The sequence below is a fragment of the Camelina sativa genome, chromosome 9 (genome assembly GCF_030686135.1).
Source record: "Camelina sativa cultivar CO46 ecotype springtype chromosome 9, ASM3068613v1".
Taxonomy (NCBI): Eukaryota; Viridiplantae; Streptophyta; class Magnoliopsida; order Brassicales; family Brassicaceae; genus Camelina; species Camelina sativa.
In genome coordinates this window covers 5,239,475-5,257,406 of record NC_141888.1, presented here as the reverse complement: position 1 = coordinate 5,257,406, position 17,932 = coordinate 5,239,475, and the positions used below count along the sequence as shown (strand labels likewise).

At 34.1% G+C, this 17,932-nt stretch overlaps 1 protein-coding gene and 2 pseudogenes across 2 annotated transcripts; 1 reads left to right on the top strand and 2 right to left on the bottom strand.

Moving 5' to 3' along the window:
* Window positions 1-1,006: 1,006 nt before the first annotated feature.
* Window positions 1,007-5,328, top strand: LOC147937747 (uncharacterized; annotated as a pseudogene).
* A 5,308-nt stretch (window positions 5,329-10,636) lies between these two features.
* LOC109126352 (putative F-box/FBD/LRR-repeat protein At4g13965) lies at window positions 10,637-12,234 on the bottom strand (annotated as a pseudogene). The gene is made up of 3 exons (XR_015565689.1): window positions 11,332-12,234; window positions 11,133-11,267; window positions 10,637-11,044 (listed from the first exon to the last, which is right to left on the bottom strand). The product of XR_015565689.1 is annotated as a putative F-box/FBD/LRR-repeat protein At4g13965 (transcript).
* Window positions 12,235-12,808: 574 nt separating this feature from the next.
* On the bottom strand, window positions 12,809-14,725 carry LOC104710507 (putative F-box/FBD/LRR-repeat protein At4g13965). Its single transcript, XM_010427124.3, has 4 exons — window positions 14,520-14,725; window positions 13,582-14,410; window positions 13,361-13,498; window positions 12,809-13,264 (listed from the first exon to the last, which is right to left on the bottom strand). Exons 1-4 carry the CDS (start codon window positions 14,528-14,530, stop codon window positions 12,974-12,976), a joined length of 1,269 nt encoding a protein of 422 aa, XP_010425426.2. The 5' UTR covers window positions 14,531-14,725; the 3' UTR covers window positions 12,809-12,973.
* Window positions 14,726-17,932: the final 3,207 nt, after the last annotated feature.

Genomic DNA, 17,932 nt, shown 5'->3' with positions numbered 1-17,932 from the left:
TCGTGTTTGGAGTGACCCTTGGATACCGTCTATCCTGGTGCGCCCAGCCCTGAGTAAGCTTGATAATACGGATCCAAACCTCTTTGTGAACGCTCTAATCGATCCTGTCTCCAAATCTTGGAAGGTTGAGTTACTTCAGGAGCTGATCCAGCCCGAAGATATACCCCGCATCCTGGGGCTACATCCGAGTTCAAAATTCTCGAGAGATGCTTATGTTTGGACTCACACAAAATCTGGTAACTACTCTGTTAAATCAGGATATTTGGCTGCTTCTGCAAGCCGTCGAGGGGATTGTGGCCTCCCTTTTCAGGGCCCGAGTATTTCTGCACTCCAGGCACAGTCATGGAAGATCCCAACCTCAAGAAAGATTAAACATTTTCTCTGGCAATCTGTTTCAGGTTGCTTGGCGACCTGCCAACGTTTAGCGGACCGTCATTTGGGTACTGATCGTTTGTGCCCCCGTTGTGGGATGGAAGAGGAATCTATTAATCATGTTCTTTTTGAATGCCCTCCTGCATTTCAAGTCTGGCCCCTCTCCCAGATCCCTTTTATTCAGGGAGTGTTCCCCTCCTCTTCACTTTTTACGAATATCGATCATCTTTTGTGGAGAGCAAGAGAACTTGGAGGAAGAGAGGAATCCATCAGGATTTTCCCTTGGATCTTGTGGTTCATCTGGAAGGCTAGGAACTCTAAAGTCTTCGAGAATAAAGACGTCCATCCAGCCGACACTCTCCAGCTTGCAATGAAAGAAGCAGACTCCTTCCGTACGGCTAGAGTGAAAGACTAGTTTCTGGAGTCTGCACCACCTCTTGTTCCCTTGGAGGTTCCAGTCCCCGTACCAGGTTCTATTGTTTGTCAAGTTGATGGATCTTGGGCTTTGTCGAGCACTTTATCGGGGATTGGTTGGGTTGCTACTTCTGGTCAGGACATCATTCACCTTGGTTTAAAGGGTTTTAGAAGTTGTCAATCCCCCCTTCACGCAGAATTTGAGGCGCTTCTTTGGGCAATGCGGTCCCTTATCTCTTTATCCTTGTTCCACGTTGACTTTCAGACAGATTCTTTGGAGCTATCACAGCTACTAGACACTCCGGATGAGTGGCCTGCTTTTTCTTTCGAGTTAGAGGATTTTAGTATGCTGAAACTCTCGTTCTTATCTTTTTCTTTGTCTTTTATTTCACGCTGTCATAACACCCGTGCTGACTGCCTTGCTAAAAAGGCACGATCACATGGTTCTATCTTTTCCCATGTAAGCTCCTCTAACCCGGACTGGTTCTCTTTTTTGGAAAACCGTCTGTTTTTAGCTTAAATGGATGAACTTGGTTTGCTGTCAAAAAAAATCCAATACATGGTTTTATTTTATGTTGACAATTTTTTTTCTAATTTTTTCAGACGAAACAATGAATATTTTGAAAAACTACTATAAAAGAAAAGAACCATCTGCACTTCGTAGTGAACCACCATCTACACCTGGCAATGAACCACCATCTCCACTTCGCAGTGAATCAGATGACATTGATTTACCTTGGGATCCTGCTGATCGAAAAAGAATAACAGATTATCATCTGAATCAAAGAGATGAGGTAATTCAAAAATACTTGATTCGAGATCCTTGTCAACCTCGTGGGCATACTTTTAAACAAATATTGATAGGAAACACATTGAGGCGAGTTAATCCAGCTTGGTTTGATCAATATAGAAATTGGTTAGAGTACAGTGTGAAAAAACACTACAAAAAAAGATGGTAATACATCATTTATATTATATTTTTGCATCAGATTTAAATGATGCAAAAATAATTTGCATCACTTTAGTAAGTGATTTACATTTGGTTGATGCAAACAATTTGCATCAGTTGAGACAAATATTTGTATCAATTATTGTAATTAAAGTTATTATATATCAATTACAAAAAAATGATATCAATTTTGCATCAATTAACATAAATGATTTTAATATTTGTTTCGGCTATAGTAAATGATGTTAAATATTTATGTCGATTCTAAATAATTGATGTAAGACTAATATCAGTTTTAATAAATGATTCGAATAATTTTATATTTTAGAATTAAAAATCAAAATCAAATATGAATAACCGATAAAAACAGTGTTAGTTTTTAGATATAATTATAATAATTTTGCTATTTTCAATAATCAATAATTCTAAATAAAATAATAGAAAAAACTTAAATTTCATAGAAACACGAATACATGGTTCAGAATTCAAAAAAAATCCTAAAAATCATTAACTATTTTTGTTCCTAATTCACCATAGCCTTTGAATCTCATGGTAAAAATCCTAAATATTATAAACTACTTTTCCATTAATGGTGAATCACAAAGATATATGTTTCTATAATCTCCATCACTCCCGCTCTGTTCCTTCTAGGAAACATAATCCTATTTTTCTCTTTCTCACTGTCACTCTCATCATCCTTCAACGTCTTGATATCAAAAACTGTAGTAAATGGAACCACTTTAACCTTAGCATCAGGATTGTACACCGTTGACATTTTTTTGTGATGTCCTCTACGATCTAAGAGGTGAGACCAAGAACTGGCGACTCTGACTTCTTCATTGGTTACACACACATAGACATGAACGGTTAGCGCTCTAGGAATGGTGTGGCATGGTTTTATGTTCCATTGTTTTGGGGTTTCGGTGGGCTTGGATGGCATACAAAAGGGTAAATCACTACAAAGTTAATAAGGTATATTGATAGAAGAAAAAAGAAGATGAAAAGAGTAGAAGAAGTTATTTAGAGAAGTCACGATTCTAGGGAGATTTGTAGAAAAAGAAATTAAAAAACTGTTAGATAATGCAAAGAAAGCGTAGATTTCTAGAGATTTTTAGAAAAGTTAGGATTCTAGGGAGATTTGTACTTTGACTCACTTAATTATGGGAAAATGGATATTCTGTTTCCAACAAAATATTGAATTAGGGAGATAAGAAAGGAAAAAAAACGACGCTCATTCAAATTTTTGAAAAGAAAAGAGATTGTGTTTTCCGTTTGGTAATTATAAAAAAGGTTATGTAAAGTCATTAAAAAAATGATGCTAAACTACCAGTTTTTTAGGAACCGTAATTTTTTAATGTAATTAATATAATTTAATCAGCATGATTTTTTAATGATGTAAATTCTATATCATTTTTAAAGTGATGTTAATATAAATTAATAAATAAATCAATTATTTAAGTGATGTAAATTTATATATTTGTATCAATATGTAAAAGTGATACAAATTAATTTAGTTTTGCATCAGTTTTGATCAATTGATGCCACACAAATTAATAACAACATCGGTTATTGCAACTGATGTTATATTTTAATTTTTGTATCAGTTATAAATAAATAATTTAAACTAGTATCACTTAGTTTTATGATTCAATTTAAGTGATTTAATTTAAGCTTTTCTTTGTAGTGAAAGAAAAAGCTTTTTGTCTTTGTTGTTACTTGTTCAGAGATAATGCTGATAAATGCGTAAAAAGTTATGCATTTATCACAGATGGATTATGTAGGTGGAATAATTTCAAAAGTTTTTCAGGAAATGTGGGAGGTGTTGATAATTTTCACAACAATGGAGTTGTGAAAACTTGATGAAACAATGTCAGTATATTGAGCATGCTTTGCATAAACAAGACGATATTACAAAAATGAGTATCAAATTCGGTTGAATGCTTCTGTTGATGCTTCAAGATACTTATTCCAACAAGGATTAGCTTTCCGTGGTCATGATGAATCAGAAAATTATGTCAATAGAGGAGATTTTGTGGAACTCTTGAAGTACACTGCTGATCAGAATGAAGTTGTGAGTAAGGTTATTTTAGATAATGCTCCTGGAAATAATCAGATGAAGTCTCCTAAGATTCAAAAAGATATTGTGCATTGTTTTGGAGAAGAGGTAGTCAAATATGTTATTGAAGAAATTATTCATGATGTTTTCGGTTTGCTGGTGGATGAATCTGCTGATGTTTCCGACAAAGAGCAAATGGCGGTAGTGTTTCGATTTGTTGATAAAGGTGGGATAGTCAAAGAGAGATTTATGAGTATCACACATGTGAGTGATACTTCTGAAACATCTTTGAAATTTGCTATTGATGATTTGTTTGCTAAATATGGATTGAGCATAAAAAAGGTGAGAGGACAAGGGTATGACGGAGCAAGTAACATGAAGGGCGAGTTCAATGGATTAAGATCATTAATTCAGAGGGAAAGCACATCAACATATTATGTTCATTGCTTTGCTCATCAACTTCAATTAGTTGTTGTGGCAGTTACAAAAAAACATTTTAATGTTGGCGACTTTTTTGATATGATTTCTCTGTTACTGAATGTAGTGGGAGCCTCATGCAAAAAGAAAGATATGATCCGAGAGAGTTACAGAAAAGAAATTATGGAAGAAATTAATAATGGTGAAATCAGTACAAGAACATGATTGAATCAAGAGATCTCTCTTCAAAGACCAGGGTATACTCGTTGGAATTCTCACTACAGAACTCTATTACGGGTGATTCAGTTGTTTTTTTCTATCATCAAGGTGCTTGAGTACATTGAGAATGAAGGCGCAGATGACTTGAAAAGAAGTCAAGCTCATGGTCTCCTTGATTACTTTCATAGCTTTGATTTTGTGTTTTATTTGCATATGATGATATACCTTTTAGAACTCACAGAAACCTTGTCAGTGGTGCTGCAAAGAAGAGATCAAGATATTTTAAATGCTATGTCATTAGTGAAATCAACTAAGAGACAACTCCAGTTGTTTAGGGATGGTGGGTGGAATTCTCTCATGACGAAAGTTTATTTGTTTTGTGAAAAACATGAGCTTGAAAAGGTTGAGATGGAGGCAGATTTTGTAGACTCAAAAAGACGAAGAAAAAAGACAGGAGTATCAAATATGCATCATTACAAAGTCAATTGCTTATATTCTGTCTTGGATTTGCAGCTTCAAGAATTTAACGACCGCTTTAATGAGGTGAACAGTGAGTTGCTTATTTGTGCTGCTTCTCTATCTTCCATCGATGCATTTAAAGAGTTTGATCTCTCAAAATTGTTGAGGTTATCTAAGTTCTACCTAGATGACTTCAGTTCAGGGGAGCTCATTTCTCTTGAGCAAGAATTATGTATCTACATTGATAATGTTCGACATGATGAAAGATTTTCTAATTTGGAGAATCTTGGAGACCTTGCTAGAATGTTGGTGAAAACACAATTAAAAACATATGTCATATCCTTTGGTTTATAGGCTTTTGAAGTTGGTTTTGATTCTGCATGTTGCGACTGCAACTGTTGAGAGATGTTTTTCAGCCATGAAGATCGTAAAGACGTATTGACGCAATCGGATTGGAGATCAATTTTTAAATGATTGTTTAGTTTGTTTTATCGAGAAAAATGTATTCAAAACTATTACAAACGAAACTGTGATGACAAGATTTCAGAACATGAAAGATCGTAGGATGATTTTATATTTTTTTTAACATTGTAAGATTTTTATATTTATATTAAAGACGATTTTTTTTTCTTTATGTTTTGACTTAAAAAAATTTCTGGGTCCGCCACTATTTACATGCATCGCAATAGCGATTGACTTCAGAAGTATGTAGATACATTGTACATACACACACTCCGATAAATAATATAATTGAAATTTTTATTTTTAATTACGAACAAATTGCTCAGGTAAACAATATATTATAAACCAATAATTCCACCTTAATTAGTAATCCCAAAACCCTTTTTCAGATGCAGTTTTTTTTTGGGTTAAAAACCTAAGCCAAAGGTTTAGCAAGATTTACCATATGTTGCTGCAGCGGCTTTTTAGCGTTTAATTAACAGGAAAAAGAGAACTGTTTGAGAGAAACTCTCGTTTTCTTTATTAAAATCCCAAAAGCTACGTTACGAGAAACCCTATTTATACCTATAATATGTTGAAACTCAATTATCTTGAAACATATATAAACCTCTAGAAACCAGTTGAACTAAAAGGCACAACAAACGTTACCTGCATTGGGAACAAAGACCCTCCTAACACTACAAGAAAACACGCCTTTTGCGATGGACGAATATATCGCTATTCCCTCGCAAATAGACAAAAGCGAGAGATTTGCGAGGAAAGTCGGTTCGCAAATCGCTTCTCGCAAATCGGTCAACGCCGCAATTTCTTCGCAACTTTTGCGAGGAATAATTGCCCCTCGCAAATCCCACGCAAATTGCGAGAAACTATTTTTCTAGCAATATCCTAGCAAATATGTCTCTAGTAAATCTGCAAATTTGCGATGCTTTTGCAATTAATATTTCTATCGCAAATTGTAATAACGGTATAAAAAAAATTATAATTTTCATTTTGGTAAGCTTAATTAGCATTAAACATGTAATTAAAATTAAACCTGTAATTAAAATTATACCTTAAACTTATGCAAATTAAAGCTGTTATTAGAAGTACTAATTAGTTTACAAAATAAGTTAACAAAATATAATAACCGTTTTGTTCTACAAAAAACATTACATATGAGAGGTTCAAAGGATAAAGAGTTCATTAGTTTTACTGTCCGGTGGTTCCATCTCCGGTCGCAGTTCTGGCCGGTGAATCTTCTCGGTGAAATTTAGCAGCAAACTCTGGATCTTTCGATGCAAGATAATCAAAGTATGCATCATAACTATGCATCTTCTCTGAATTTTCTTGCATCTTCAGATCATTTTGTTGCATCCTCACTGCATTTTCTCGCATCTTCTCTGCATTGGCTTGTAGTTGAGTTGCCTGAGTTGCAAGAACAGCTTCGGCAGCAGCAAGCTTCTCAGCTAGAACAAGTGGATCTTCAGAAGGAGGAGGCGGTTGAACAATATGAGCTGAAGATGCTTCTGCTTGCATGTTACCAACCCCATATATCCGGTTCTTTTTCTTCGGAGCAACCTGCCAACAAAACATATACACACCACAAACATTATACACACCATATACACACCATAAACATTACACAAACACAAACATTAACATAAAAAATGAAGCATGTTTTAACTCAGCATAAATTTGGTTCTTCACAGTTAGTGATAACCCGCCAGAAGCACTACTCTCCATGTTATCCGCTGATAATAGCTCAGACTCAGCTTCAGCTATCTTTGATGACACTTCATTGAACACCTTCTCAGACAGTCCATCAACAAACGACCCATCAGGTTTCCTATGAGTGTCTTCTAGTACTCGGAGGAAATCAGGTAGTGGCTCACCAGTACTCTCAGACTAAAAACAGAGAAATGAAACAACTATATTACTATATTGTAGATATGATATGAAAAATGAACGTGTTAAACAGAGATACTTACAAGCTTTCGTGCTCGGGCTTTAAAAGAGGTCTGACCAGAACGGTGCTTATGTATTCCGGTGCCATTAGGATCACTATAGCGAGCATTACGGCTATTGATACTCTTTGCTTCTGATTTTGGTTCACACCAAAACTTGACCAAGCCATCCCATACGGTAGGATCAAGCCACCGCGACATTGCGTCATTACCTCTCTTCTTCCACTTACCCTTCCACCGAGACACTTGATCACTCATCCGACTCTTCAACTTCTTTTCAAACTCAGCTCTAACTCTTCCATTGATGGACGCATCCCAGTTATATGTTTGCTTGTAAAGACATAACATGAATCAGAATCAGAATCAGAACAAGAATCAAGTGATAAACAAACAAAATATGTAATTTAAACACATCAACAATCTGTAACTTACCGCAAAAGTTTCAAACCACCGGTTTACAACCGGACCTGGTGTTTGGGTCCAATTGGCATGAGCTGATTTGAAATCTCTTTCAAAAATGGCCCGGACAGTAGCAGCAACCGAAGAATCCTGGTCAAACCTACAAAACATAAGAGAAAAGGAATGAGGATCATTGAAAATACAAAACATAAAGATAAACTATAGGTTAGATACATAATTTTCTCACCAGAGAGTATCCGGAGGTCGCTTAGGATCCAGTTTTGGTAAGCCAGCACGCCCGGGACTTGCAAGTAACTCTTCCAAAGTGAAAAAAGTTTGAGAGGCAGAAATATTGTTGATACGTGAAGTTGATTGCTGAGGAAGATTGTCATCATGCATCGCCGGAGAGCTTCCATGATTCTCATCATGCATTGCCGGAGAGCTTCCATGAGGATTATCAGCATGCATCGCCGGTGATGTACCTTGAGAAGAAACGGGAGAAGGTAACCTTCGGGGAGGTACAAAAGCAGAATGTGTCCTTCGAGCAGAGACTGGAGGACTTAACCCTTGAGAAGCAATGAAGTTTCTGTAAACGTTTTGGTTTACAGAAACATTTTGGTCTCGAGAAGACATCTAAAAGCAGAAAAAAAAAACTGATTAGAAACACAAAAATTGAATCCCCAATTTTGAAAACCTAAAATCAAATTAAAAACCCCAAATTGAATCATAACCCTAAACCCCAAATTGAATCCCCAATTTTGAAACCCTAAAATCGAATTAAAAACCTAATCGAATCATAACCCTAAACCCCAAATTGAATCCCTAATTTTGAAACCCTAAAATCAAATTAAAAACCTAATCGAAAAATAACCCTAAACCCCAAATTGAATCCCCAATTTTGAAACCCTAATTTAGAAGGGGAGAGGAGGATACTTACCTGCAAAGAGAGAAGAGATCGAGTTGGAGAATAACCGGACAAGAGTTTCAGAGGACAAGAGAGAAGAGGAGGAGTAGGGTTCGAGAAGGGTTAACCGGGACTGAGAGAAGAGGAGGAGACTCACCGGAAAAGATAGAAGAGATCGGAGAAGAGAGAAGAAATCGGAGAAGAGAAGGATTAGGGAACTAGGGTTTTTCTTTTGGCTGCGGATTAGTCGAGGTTTGAGCGAAGCTCAAACTAGGTTTTCTAGTTCTATTGAAAAATAAAGCGTCGCAAATCTCTCGCAAATATTGCTATGGATTAGCTATGGCCCCTCGCAAATCCCTAGCAAGCATATAAAAATATGTAATTAATATTTCCAGACATTGCGAGAGAATTGAGAGAGAGCATAGCAAATCCCTCGCAAAGTTTTTAGGGTTTAGGATTTGCAATTGTCATTAGTGCCTTATCTTTGATTATAAATCTTGAATGATATCATTTTAATCATTAATAGTAATTTAATTAGTCTTAAGGGTTTAGGTTCAAGGGTTTAAAGATTTTATTTGCGAGGGATTTGCTATGTTTTGAGTATTTTGTGATGGATTTGTGATTAATTTGCTATGCGTCTAGCAAATCAGTCGCAAATTTATGGCAACCCTTGAACATCTAATTTGTAAAAACCATCAAAATAATTTTAAAAAATTAGTCAAATAAACTTTCAAGTATCTTATAAGGTCCAATGGTGCCATCATGCTCTTTTCTATCATCAAACTTTCCAAAATTGTCCAATTTTGTATCTTACTCTAAACATGATGATCTTCTATACTATATTACATATATGTTCAATACATTGAGACAAATATTTGCCAAATTGTCCAATTCTCCAACAATTTTGTGTTGCACTGCTATCTTTGATTATAAGTCTTGGATTCATCTTTTTAATCATTAATAGTAATGTCATTAGTTTTTAGGGTTTAGGGTTTAGGGGTTAGGGTTAAGGGTTAAGGGTTTAGGGTTTGGGTTAAGGGTTAAGGGTTAATCATCAAAATAATTTTTAAAGTTAGTAAATTCACCTTATGTATTTCACATTCAAATGTATTTGAGAATAATTATATTAAGTTTTGTAATATTTATAAAAAATTATTTTCCTAACTTTGCTTTGGCTTTTGCAATTTACTCGCAAATCCATAGCAAATTTGCTATGGACTCTGTTTTCGCAAAATCGTCGCAATATTGCGATGGATTTGCGAGTGTGTGGACCTTCCCAGCGAATTTGTCGTAAATGCCTAGCAATTGAGCGGCGGATTTGCGACCACCGTGTTTCTCGCAATTTTGCGAGGGATGTGCTAGGGTTTTTTATTTCTACCGCAAATTTGCGAGAATCAAAATCTGTCGCAATGTGTCCTCGCAAAAGGCGTGTTTTCTTGTAGTGTAATTAATATATTTGATTTGAATTGCAGCTGACATGGATTTGTCCTTGAAAACACTTGTCAAATTCTTGACCCCTACGCCTATCTATAGAGCAAGTGCATTTTGAGGATAAGAATGTAGCTCTCTTCAAATGAGTTGAGATTTTTAGAATGTATTTCGCCACTTTTCTCTCTTATCTTGTTGCCATTTGTACCCTTTCCACGTGAATGTATCGAGATGAAGCAACAAGCATTCAGGAACATTATTTGGTTGATTCTATTGTCCAGGAGCCACAAGATCGTGTTTCCTACTCCTGACTGATCCTGTCCGCATTTAAAACACCTTGATTATTCTCACTTTCACCACTCCTTTTGATGTCAAAAGCCAAAATCAAACAACACAAGTTAAAGACACGAGTTGCTTTTTGAGTTTTGGAAAATATATATAACCAAATAGCCAAACCTACTCAAATTAAAAAAAAAAAAAAAACTCTTCACAAATCCCTTAACTATAACCAAAATGTTGGAAAATTCCCTCCTACATGGTTAAATCCCTCATGGCCTCATTGTATAATAACTATGTTTCATCTAAATTTTAATGTTGTATTATGTTTTTCGAAAAGAAAAAAGAAAAGATCATTAGAAACCAAGTACTGAAGTAACAAGACAAGTAAAAATGATTTGTGAAACAACAGAGATCGACACTCTGTTATTAAGAAAATAAAAAAGCCTTCATTTGAGCAAAACAAGTTTGCATGATGAATTCGAAACCCTGACCACACTCTTCAACTCTTCAAGCATCTCAAGTCTCTCGTATGAGTTAAGGCCTATTATGGAAAAAGTTGCTTCCTTCAAGCAATTTGCATTTCTGAGGATGTATTTCGCCACCTCTATCACCTCTTCTAGTTGCTCTTTGTAACCACTCCACACAAATGTCTCGAGATGATGCAACAAACATTCCGCAACATTATTTGGTTGGTTCCATTTCCCATGAGCCACAATATCTTTTCTTGAACCCAGTGGCCGAGACTAGTGACCACAATGACATTATTATTAATTCAGCAAAACTAAACCGATTTAGGAAAAGATAGCTGAAAATGAACTTCATATTGCTTACATCAATGAACTTGAGGAATTGCAATTTAGGAGAACTATCGAGCATGAGGTTAAGTAGATTCCACCACGCTTCTTTATTTGTATGTAGCTCCAAATATACTAGCTGGTGAAAGATGCTACCGGTAGGAAACTGAATCTATACATGAGGGAGTGTTAGTACAAAAACAATGTAATATCGCCAACTCTATATATAAATTTACCTTCAAGGGTGATGACAAAGCCAAGGAAAGACGTGTGAGTGAAGTTAGAGATCCCAGAAGGTTCTCACTGATTATATCAGAGACATCAATGATATTTGCCTCCACCAGCTTTGGTACGTTCTCAATCAGACAAAAGTCATGACCACAAATCCCTTCAATCTTCAAGTATTTTAAAGAAGGAGCATTTATCACATAGCCCTGTAGCCCTCCACGCCTGCTACCAAATATGGACAGTCTCTGTAACGATGGCACCACAATTTTGAAACTCTTCAAAGTATTCAAACGCCTTATTGGAGGAAATAGATGCACCATCAAATTTTCAAGATTAGGACAACCAGATAGAAGTTTAACCACAGATTCATCGTTTTTGAAGTCCACACGGTCAAGGTGCAGAGTTGTAAGGGATTTCAAACGAACCGAAGAAGGGACATCGATACGAGCCGAATACTTGAGTTTCAAGGTCTCTAGTGTTTCACAGTTATACAATAAGCATCTCGGAAATTTGAAAACTTTCCCAAGTGAACATTCTAGTACCAGCTTACGCACATTCCCGGGACAGTGCAATTCCAATCACGATTCCAATATCAATTGTAGAACATCTATACAAACAAATTTTCAGATGCAAACTCTTTAAAACCGGAGCCTTATTGTAAGAAAGCAATGACCTGCAGATATTAGTTGAAAATGTCATTGTTCCGCGTACAGGCTTGTGATCGCTACAATCAAACTTGAGTTTAGGCAGCATCTTCCAATGAGACTGCCATTTTTTAGACAAAACACTCGTGGCTATGGCTTCTATTGTAGGAAGCAGAGACAGTATCTGCAAAATCAGAGCTTCAGGCAACTCACTGATCCTGTCTGCATTCACAGTATCTTGGTTTGTCGTACTCCCACTATCACAATATTTGCTGTCAAAAATACCAAAACAGAACAACAAAGAAATTACATGTTAGTCCTAATTATGTTTTGGCGATTACAAGTGTACAAGTGAAAGAATCCTAAAACATTTAAAGAAACTAACCATCGTTTCATTTTGTCAAACTTTTGTTTTAAACCCTTATGCTTTACGCCTTTGATCTCAAAATGCAAACGTTTCTGCTCAGATTTGAATAAGGTTAACGAGCAAGGTGGAGATGCAAAAGTTAGAGAGATCCGAAGTTTGCTATTAATTAATAGATATCCTTGTTCTTCTCTTTTTATTATGGTCAAAAAATAAACTATCCTAATTACAAGCAGCTATTTGGGGCATACGAAAGAGTCCACAACTATTTTTTTTTTTTCCCATCTCCCCGAAGCAACCACGTTTACAGGAGAGATATCTCTCAACGGAACCCTAAGACCCTACTTTGTACAGTAAACTTCGTTATTTTTCATTATTTTCTGTTTTTTACCATTCTTAGTTTCATTAAGTAAAAATGTTTTACCATTTTTTCATTAATTTCATACAATACATATTTCACCTTAGAAAACAAAAACATTTTCTTAACCAAAGCATAGTTAAAGTTTATTTTCATATGAATTATATATGACATCATTTGGAAATGCCAAATTATTTACTACACTTAAAAAAAAAACAGCCTCTACACCAAAGCATAGTTAAAGTTAGATGTGAGAACAAAGAGTCCTATATTACACATTTTTCTCATTTGACCAGAAGCTGGCATGAACTAGAAGCCCTGACCACACTATTCAAATCCTCGACCATGTTATCTCTCTCTTTAGGATCAGTGATGTGTTTTGAGGAAAAAGTTGCTCTCTTCAAACGATCTGAGTTACTTAGAATATATTTTGCCACTTCAACCTCACCCTCTCGGTTCCATGCATAGAAATCCCAAACGAATGTCTCGAGGTTCCACAATAAACATTCAGGAACATTTTCTGGTCGATTCCATGAGTTCTCACAAGCCACGAGGTCTTTTCTCCAACCAAATTTCTGAGAGAGAAAAACATGCAATGTATGTCACTATTAATATCATCAAATCTACTGAACAAAGTTTTATGACGGATGACTATATTGCTTAATGCTTACGCCATGGAGCTTGAGAACTTGCAAACTAGGAGAACCATCAAGCATGAGGGTAAGTAGATTCCACCAATTAGGTTCATAAGTTGTACATAGCTCCAAGTATACCAGCTTATGGAAGATGCTACCCCTGGGAAACTTAAACTTTACATGAAGAAGTATTAATTAGTACATAAACAATGTAATAAAAAAACTAAATTAATTGCAAGGAAAACCTGATAATCTACCTCCAAAGGTGATAATAATCTCAAGGAAAGACGCTGGACTGAAGTTATAGATTCGAGAAGGTTCTCATTGATTATCCGCGGGTCAACAATGAGATTTGCCTCCCTCAGATCAGTCACCTTCTCAACGAGACAAAACTCAAGACTAGTATACACTTCAATCTTCAAGTATTTTAAAGAAGAAGCATTTATCACATAGCCACCACAACTTTGTCCGCTACCATCGTTATTATAAATTGTTAGTCTCTGTAATGATGGGACGTCAATAGTGAAAGTCTTCACATGTCCATTACCATGCACATCCAAGTTTTCGAGATTAGGACAGCCAGATAAAAGGTTCATAACTGATGCATCGTCTTTGAAGATCACATAGAAAAGGTGCAGAGTTCTAAGGGATTTCAGACGAACTGAAGAAGCGGGGACATCTAAAAGAATGGAATACTTGAGTTCCAAGGTCTCTAGTGTTTCACAGTTGCACAAGCTTTTAGGAAATCTGAATTTTTCAATATAGTTAACTTGGAGTACCAGCTTACGCAGATTGCGGGCGAATGCAGTTCCAATCATTTTTTCAGTATCCATTGCAGTACACTTATCAAAACAGATATTGAGATGCAAACTCTGTAGAACCGGAGCCTTTTGTGAAAGCAAAGCCTTGCGGTGGTAAGGACCGCAAGAATCAAAACTGAGCTTAGGCAAAGTCTTCCAACGAGACTGCCATTGCTTGGACAAAACACTCGTGGTTACAGCAACTGTCGTCGGAAGATGAGACAATATCTCCAGAATCAAAGCCTCAGGCAACTGACTGATCATGTCCTCATTATTAAAGCCATCTCTTTTGGTGCCAAAGATCACAACAAAAGACACACGAGTTAGTTTTTGAAGATTTGGAGATTACAGTTAAGGAATCCTGATTCCTGAAGCATATATATAAAGAATCTAACCGTTGTTCCATATTGGTCAAGCTTGAATTGATGAAGATGCAGATGAGATCTGGTCGAATTCGGCCGCCGTAGAGAGCAAGGCTAAGTATACCAATTAGGGGTTCGGAGGAAAAATATATGGTTTGTAATTTGTGTGTATTTTTGACGAATGCTAAGTGATGTTAATATATAGAGGCATTTAAGAGAAGGAAAAAAAAAACAAGCCCGTTTAAGCCCTGTCATATTAGTGATTTTAAGCCTACTTTTAGTTTTACATAGATTGATTCAAACCACTTTATTTTAATGTATATAAATTATATTCAGTGTGTATATGTAATTTTAATTTATTTTTATCTATTTTAAAGGGATGTTATTAGTTTGTGATTTAAATAGAGTTAAAGATGTCTTTAAATGATATGTAGAATCTGTTGTTATTTAATAATATTTTGTTAAACTCTGCTAAAGTTTGGTATTATTAGTTTGTGATGTGTAAAAAAGTTATTTAAAATATTTTAATAAATAAAAGTTATGATTTTATAATATTATTGGATTCATGAATTTATAAATTTAATAATCTTTTTTTGCTATTCTACTAAAACAAAAGAATCTAGGATTGTTAATGAATTATATTATTATGATATATATATCTTTTTGTTATCATCTTTTACAATTCAATAAAATATCAGTTTATTATTATCTAGGATTGTTAATGATAAATGATTTGTATAATTTACAAAAACAAAATATAACAACAAAAAGTTATACAACAAAATTTTATGTGTAGTAGATTTTTTCAAAAATACCCCTTTTTCTATGTCACTTTTCAAAAATACCCTTTGATGGTGTCCATTTTCAAAAATACCTTTTTAATATATAAAATGACAAAATTATAAACCCTAACCCCCAAATACTAAACCCTATCCCTTAAAAACTATACCCTAAATGTAAATTGGGAACCCAAATATAAAAAACAAATTCTAAAATAGGGTAATTATGTAAAAGAGGGTAAAATTGAAAATATTCAAAAAGAGCATTTTTGAAAAAGGGTATGCCAAAAAGGGCATTTCTAATAAATTCTTTATATATATATATATATCATAATAATTGCATTCATTAACAATCATAGATTCTTTTGTTTTAGTAAAATAGCAAAAAATAATTATTAACTTTATAAATTCATGAATCCAATAATATTATAAAATCATAACTTTTATAACAAATTTGTAATTAATAATAAAATTCAATTATTATGATATATATATATATATATATATATATATATATATCGTTTTGTTATCATCTTTTACAATTCAATCCTATATCTTTTTTTGTTAACCATTGGGCCAAAACAGGCCGACCCATTAGCCAAATCCCTACATTCGTAGGGAGCGGGACTCGATCCCTGGTGTGATGGTGTATCTCAAATCCTATATCCTTTTGGTATAATAATAAAATGTATAAATGGCTTATGATTTTATACATTTTTCTTTACAAAAAAAGTCATGGAAAATATCATGAAATAAAGAGTTTGTTTGGGAAACTTAACAAAATTATTGAAAAACTAATCAACAATATAGAAAACTCTCTAAAATCCTTTATTCACATATTTATTCACTTTCTATGATTTTACTGAAGTCATCAAAATCTTATTATATAAAGTTCGATGACAAAATTACTAATTAATGGGATCGTGACACGTGTCAAATGTATCATTCAGATGTTGACACATGTCAATTTTAAATTTATTAAAATTATAAAAAATAAAAATGTAAAAATTCAAAACCTACCATAAAAAAGTTTTATATAAAAGTAAAATAGAGAAAAGAAAACCTAATTTAATTTAAAATATTTAAACAGTTTTAAAATTTAGAAAAAATCATTATAAGGAAATTATATATATATATATATATCATATAATTCAAAATTATAATATTGTTTACTTATTTTAATTTTAAGTTGCTAATTTTACAAGAAAAAATATTCATTTTTATATAAGAGAAAAAAATGATTCTGAAAATTATACAATTAATTACTGTTTTAAAAAAAAAATGTAAATACTCACCTTTACACAAAGAAAAATATTGTTAAAAAAACATAAAAATATTGTCTTATATTTTTTTCACCAATCATATAATTTATTCAAAAAGACTGCTATTGTAATATGTAAGATTAACATATGCGTTTTTGTAACTACACAAATTATACTAAATAAAAGTAGGAGCTATAAGCTCCTAAGACTGTCCACATAGGATTTAAAATCGCCAATCATGATTTGACATATCAACATTTAACATTTTTAAAATTATAATAATTTTCTATATTAAGAATTTTTGTAAAAAAGGAAAAACAATAATTACAGAAATAAAATTAATGTAAATTTTATAATTATAACACATGGAAATAAGAAAAATGTAAATATAAAATAATATTCATATTAAACATAATATTTAATCTCTAAAATTAATCATATCTTTATATAGTATATATCATTATATCATTAAATGTAACTTTGCAAATATTAATTGACATAATAGGGAGTGTTTTTTAAAAAAATATAAATTTTCTTCTTTTGTGTGTTTCTAAAAATTGTAAAAAAGTAAAACCCTAAATTATGAACGTATATTACTTTCTTATAAATATTTTACATTATATTTATTATCATGGCGACCTATTGTCTCTTATTTGAATTGTGCTAATTTTAAAAAAAAAATATACATACTAATCCATTAATCTTTGTAGGTTGTATGGAATCAACGTCGTGAATTGATGCATGGAAATTTAATTAGATGCCGCTTCAACCGGTGAATATGTAGTCAATATGTGAAAGGTGCATAGTGATGGTTGTGATATTTATTTTAATAAATAAAAGTTGTTATGTGCTTCTGTATAAACTATTGTCATGTGCAACTCTAAGTCTTTGTAACTTCAGATTATAGTTGTGGCAGAGTCATTGAAACTGTCTCCTTCGTGACATATGGGAGTTTGAACCGTTGTTGTATGTTGCGTTGTTGCCGTCGTTGCCGTTATTTTGAGTTTGTTTCACCGTTGTGAGTTCTCCATCAGACTCCATCGAATGAAAAAAGAGAAACAAAGGACATGGATTAGCAGAGAGACGTGAGCATAGGGCGAGGACTATTATGCTCCTTGGTTGAGATGATGTGAAGAAAAGAGAAAATTGTGACGGAGAGGAGACAGAGTGACGCGGCGGAGGTGGTGAAAACCATTAGCTGGTCTGTGACTCATGTCGTGGTTGTGGCAAGTCCTGATTGTGGTGGTGGAGCCAAGACAGGTCAGATTGAGAAGAGAAAGGGAAAGAAGAGAAAGAAAGTGAAAGGAAGATGGAGATAAAGGCTGTATTGAGTAGCCGTAGCCAAATTTGGGGGTTGATATGATCTCTTTCAGGAAAGGTAAATATACCGGCTTGATATCCAACA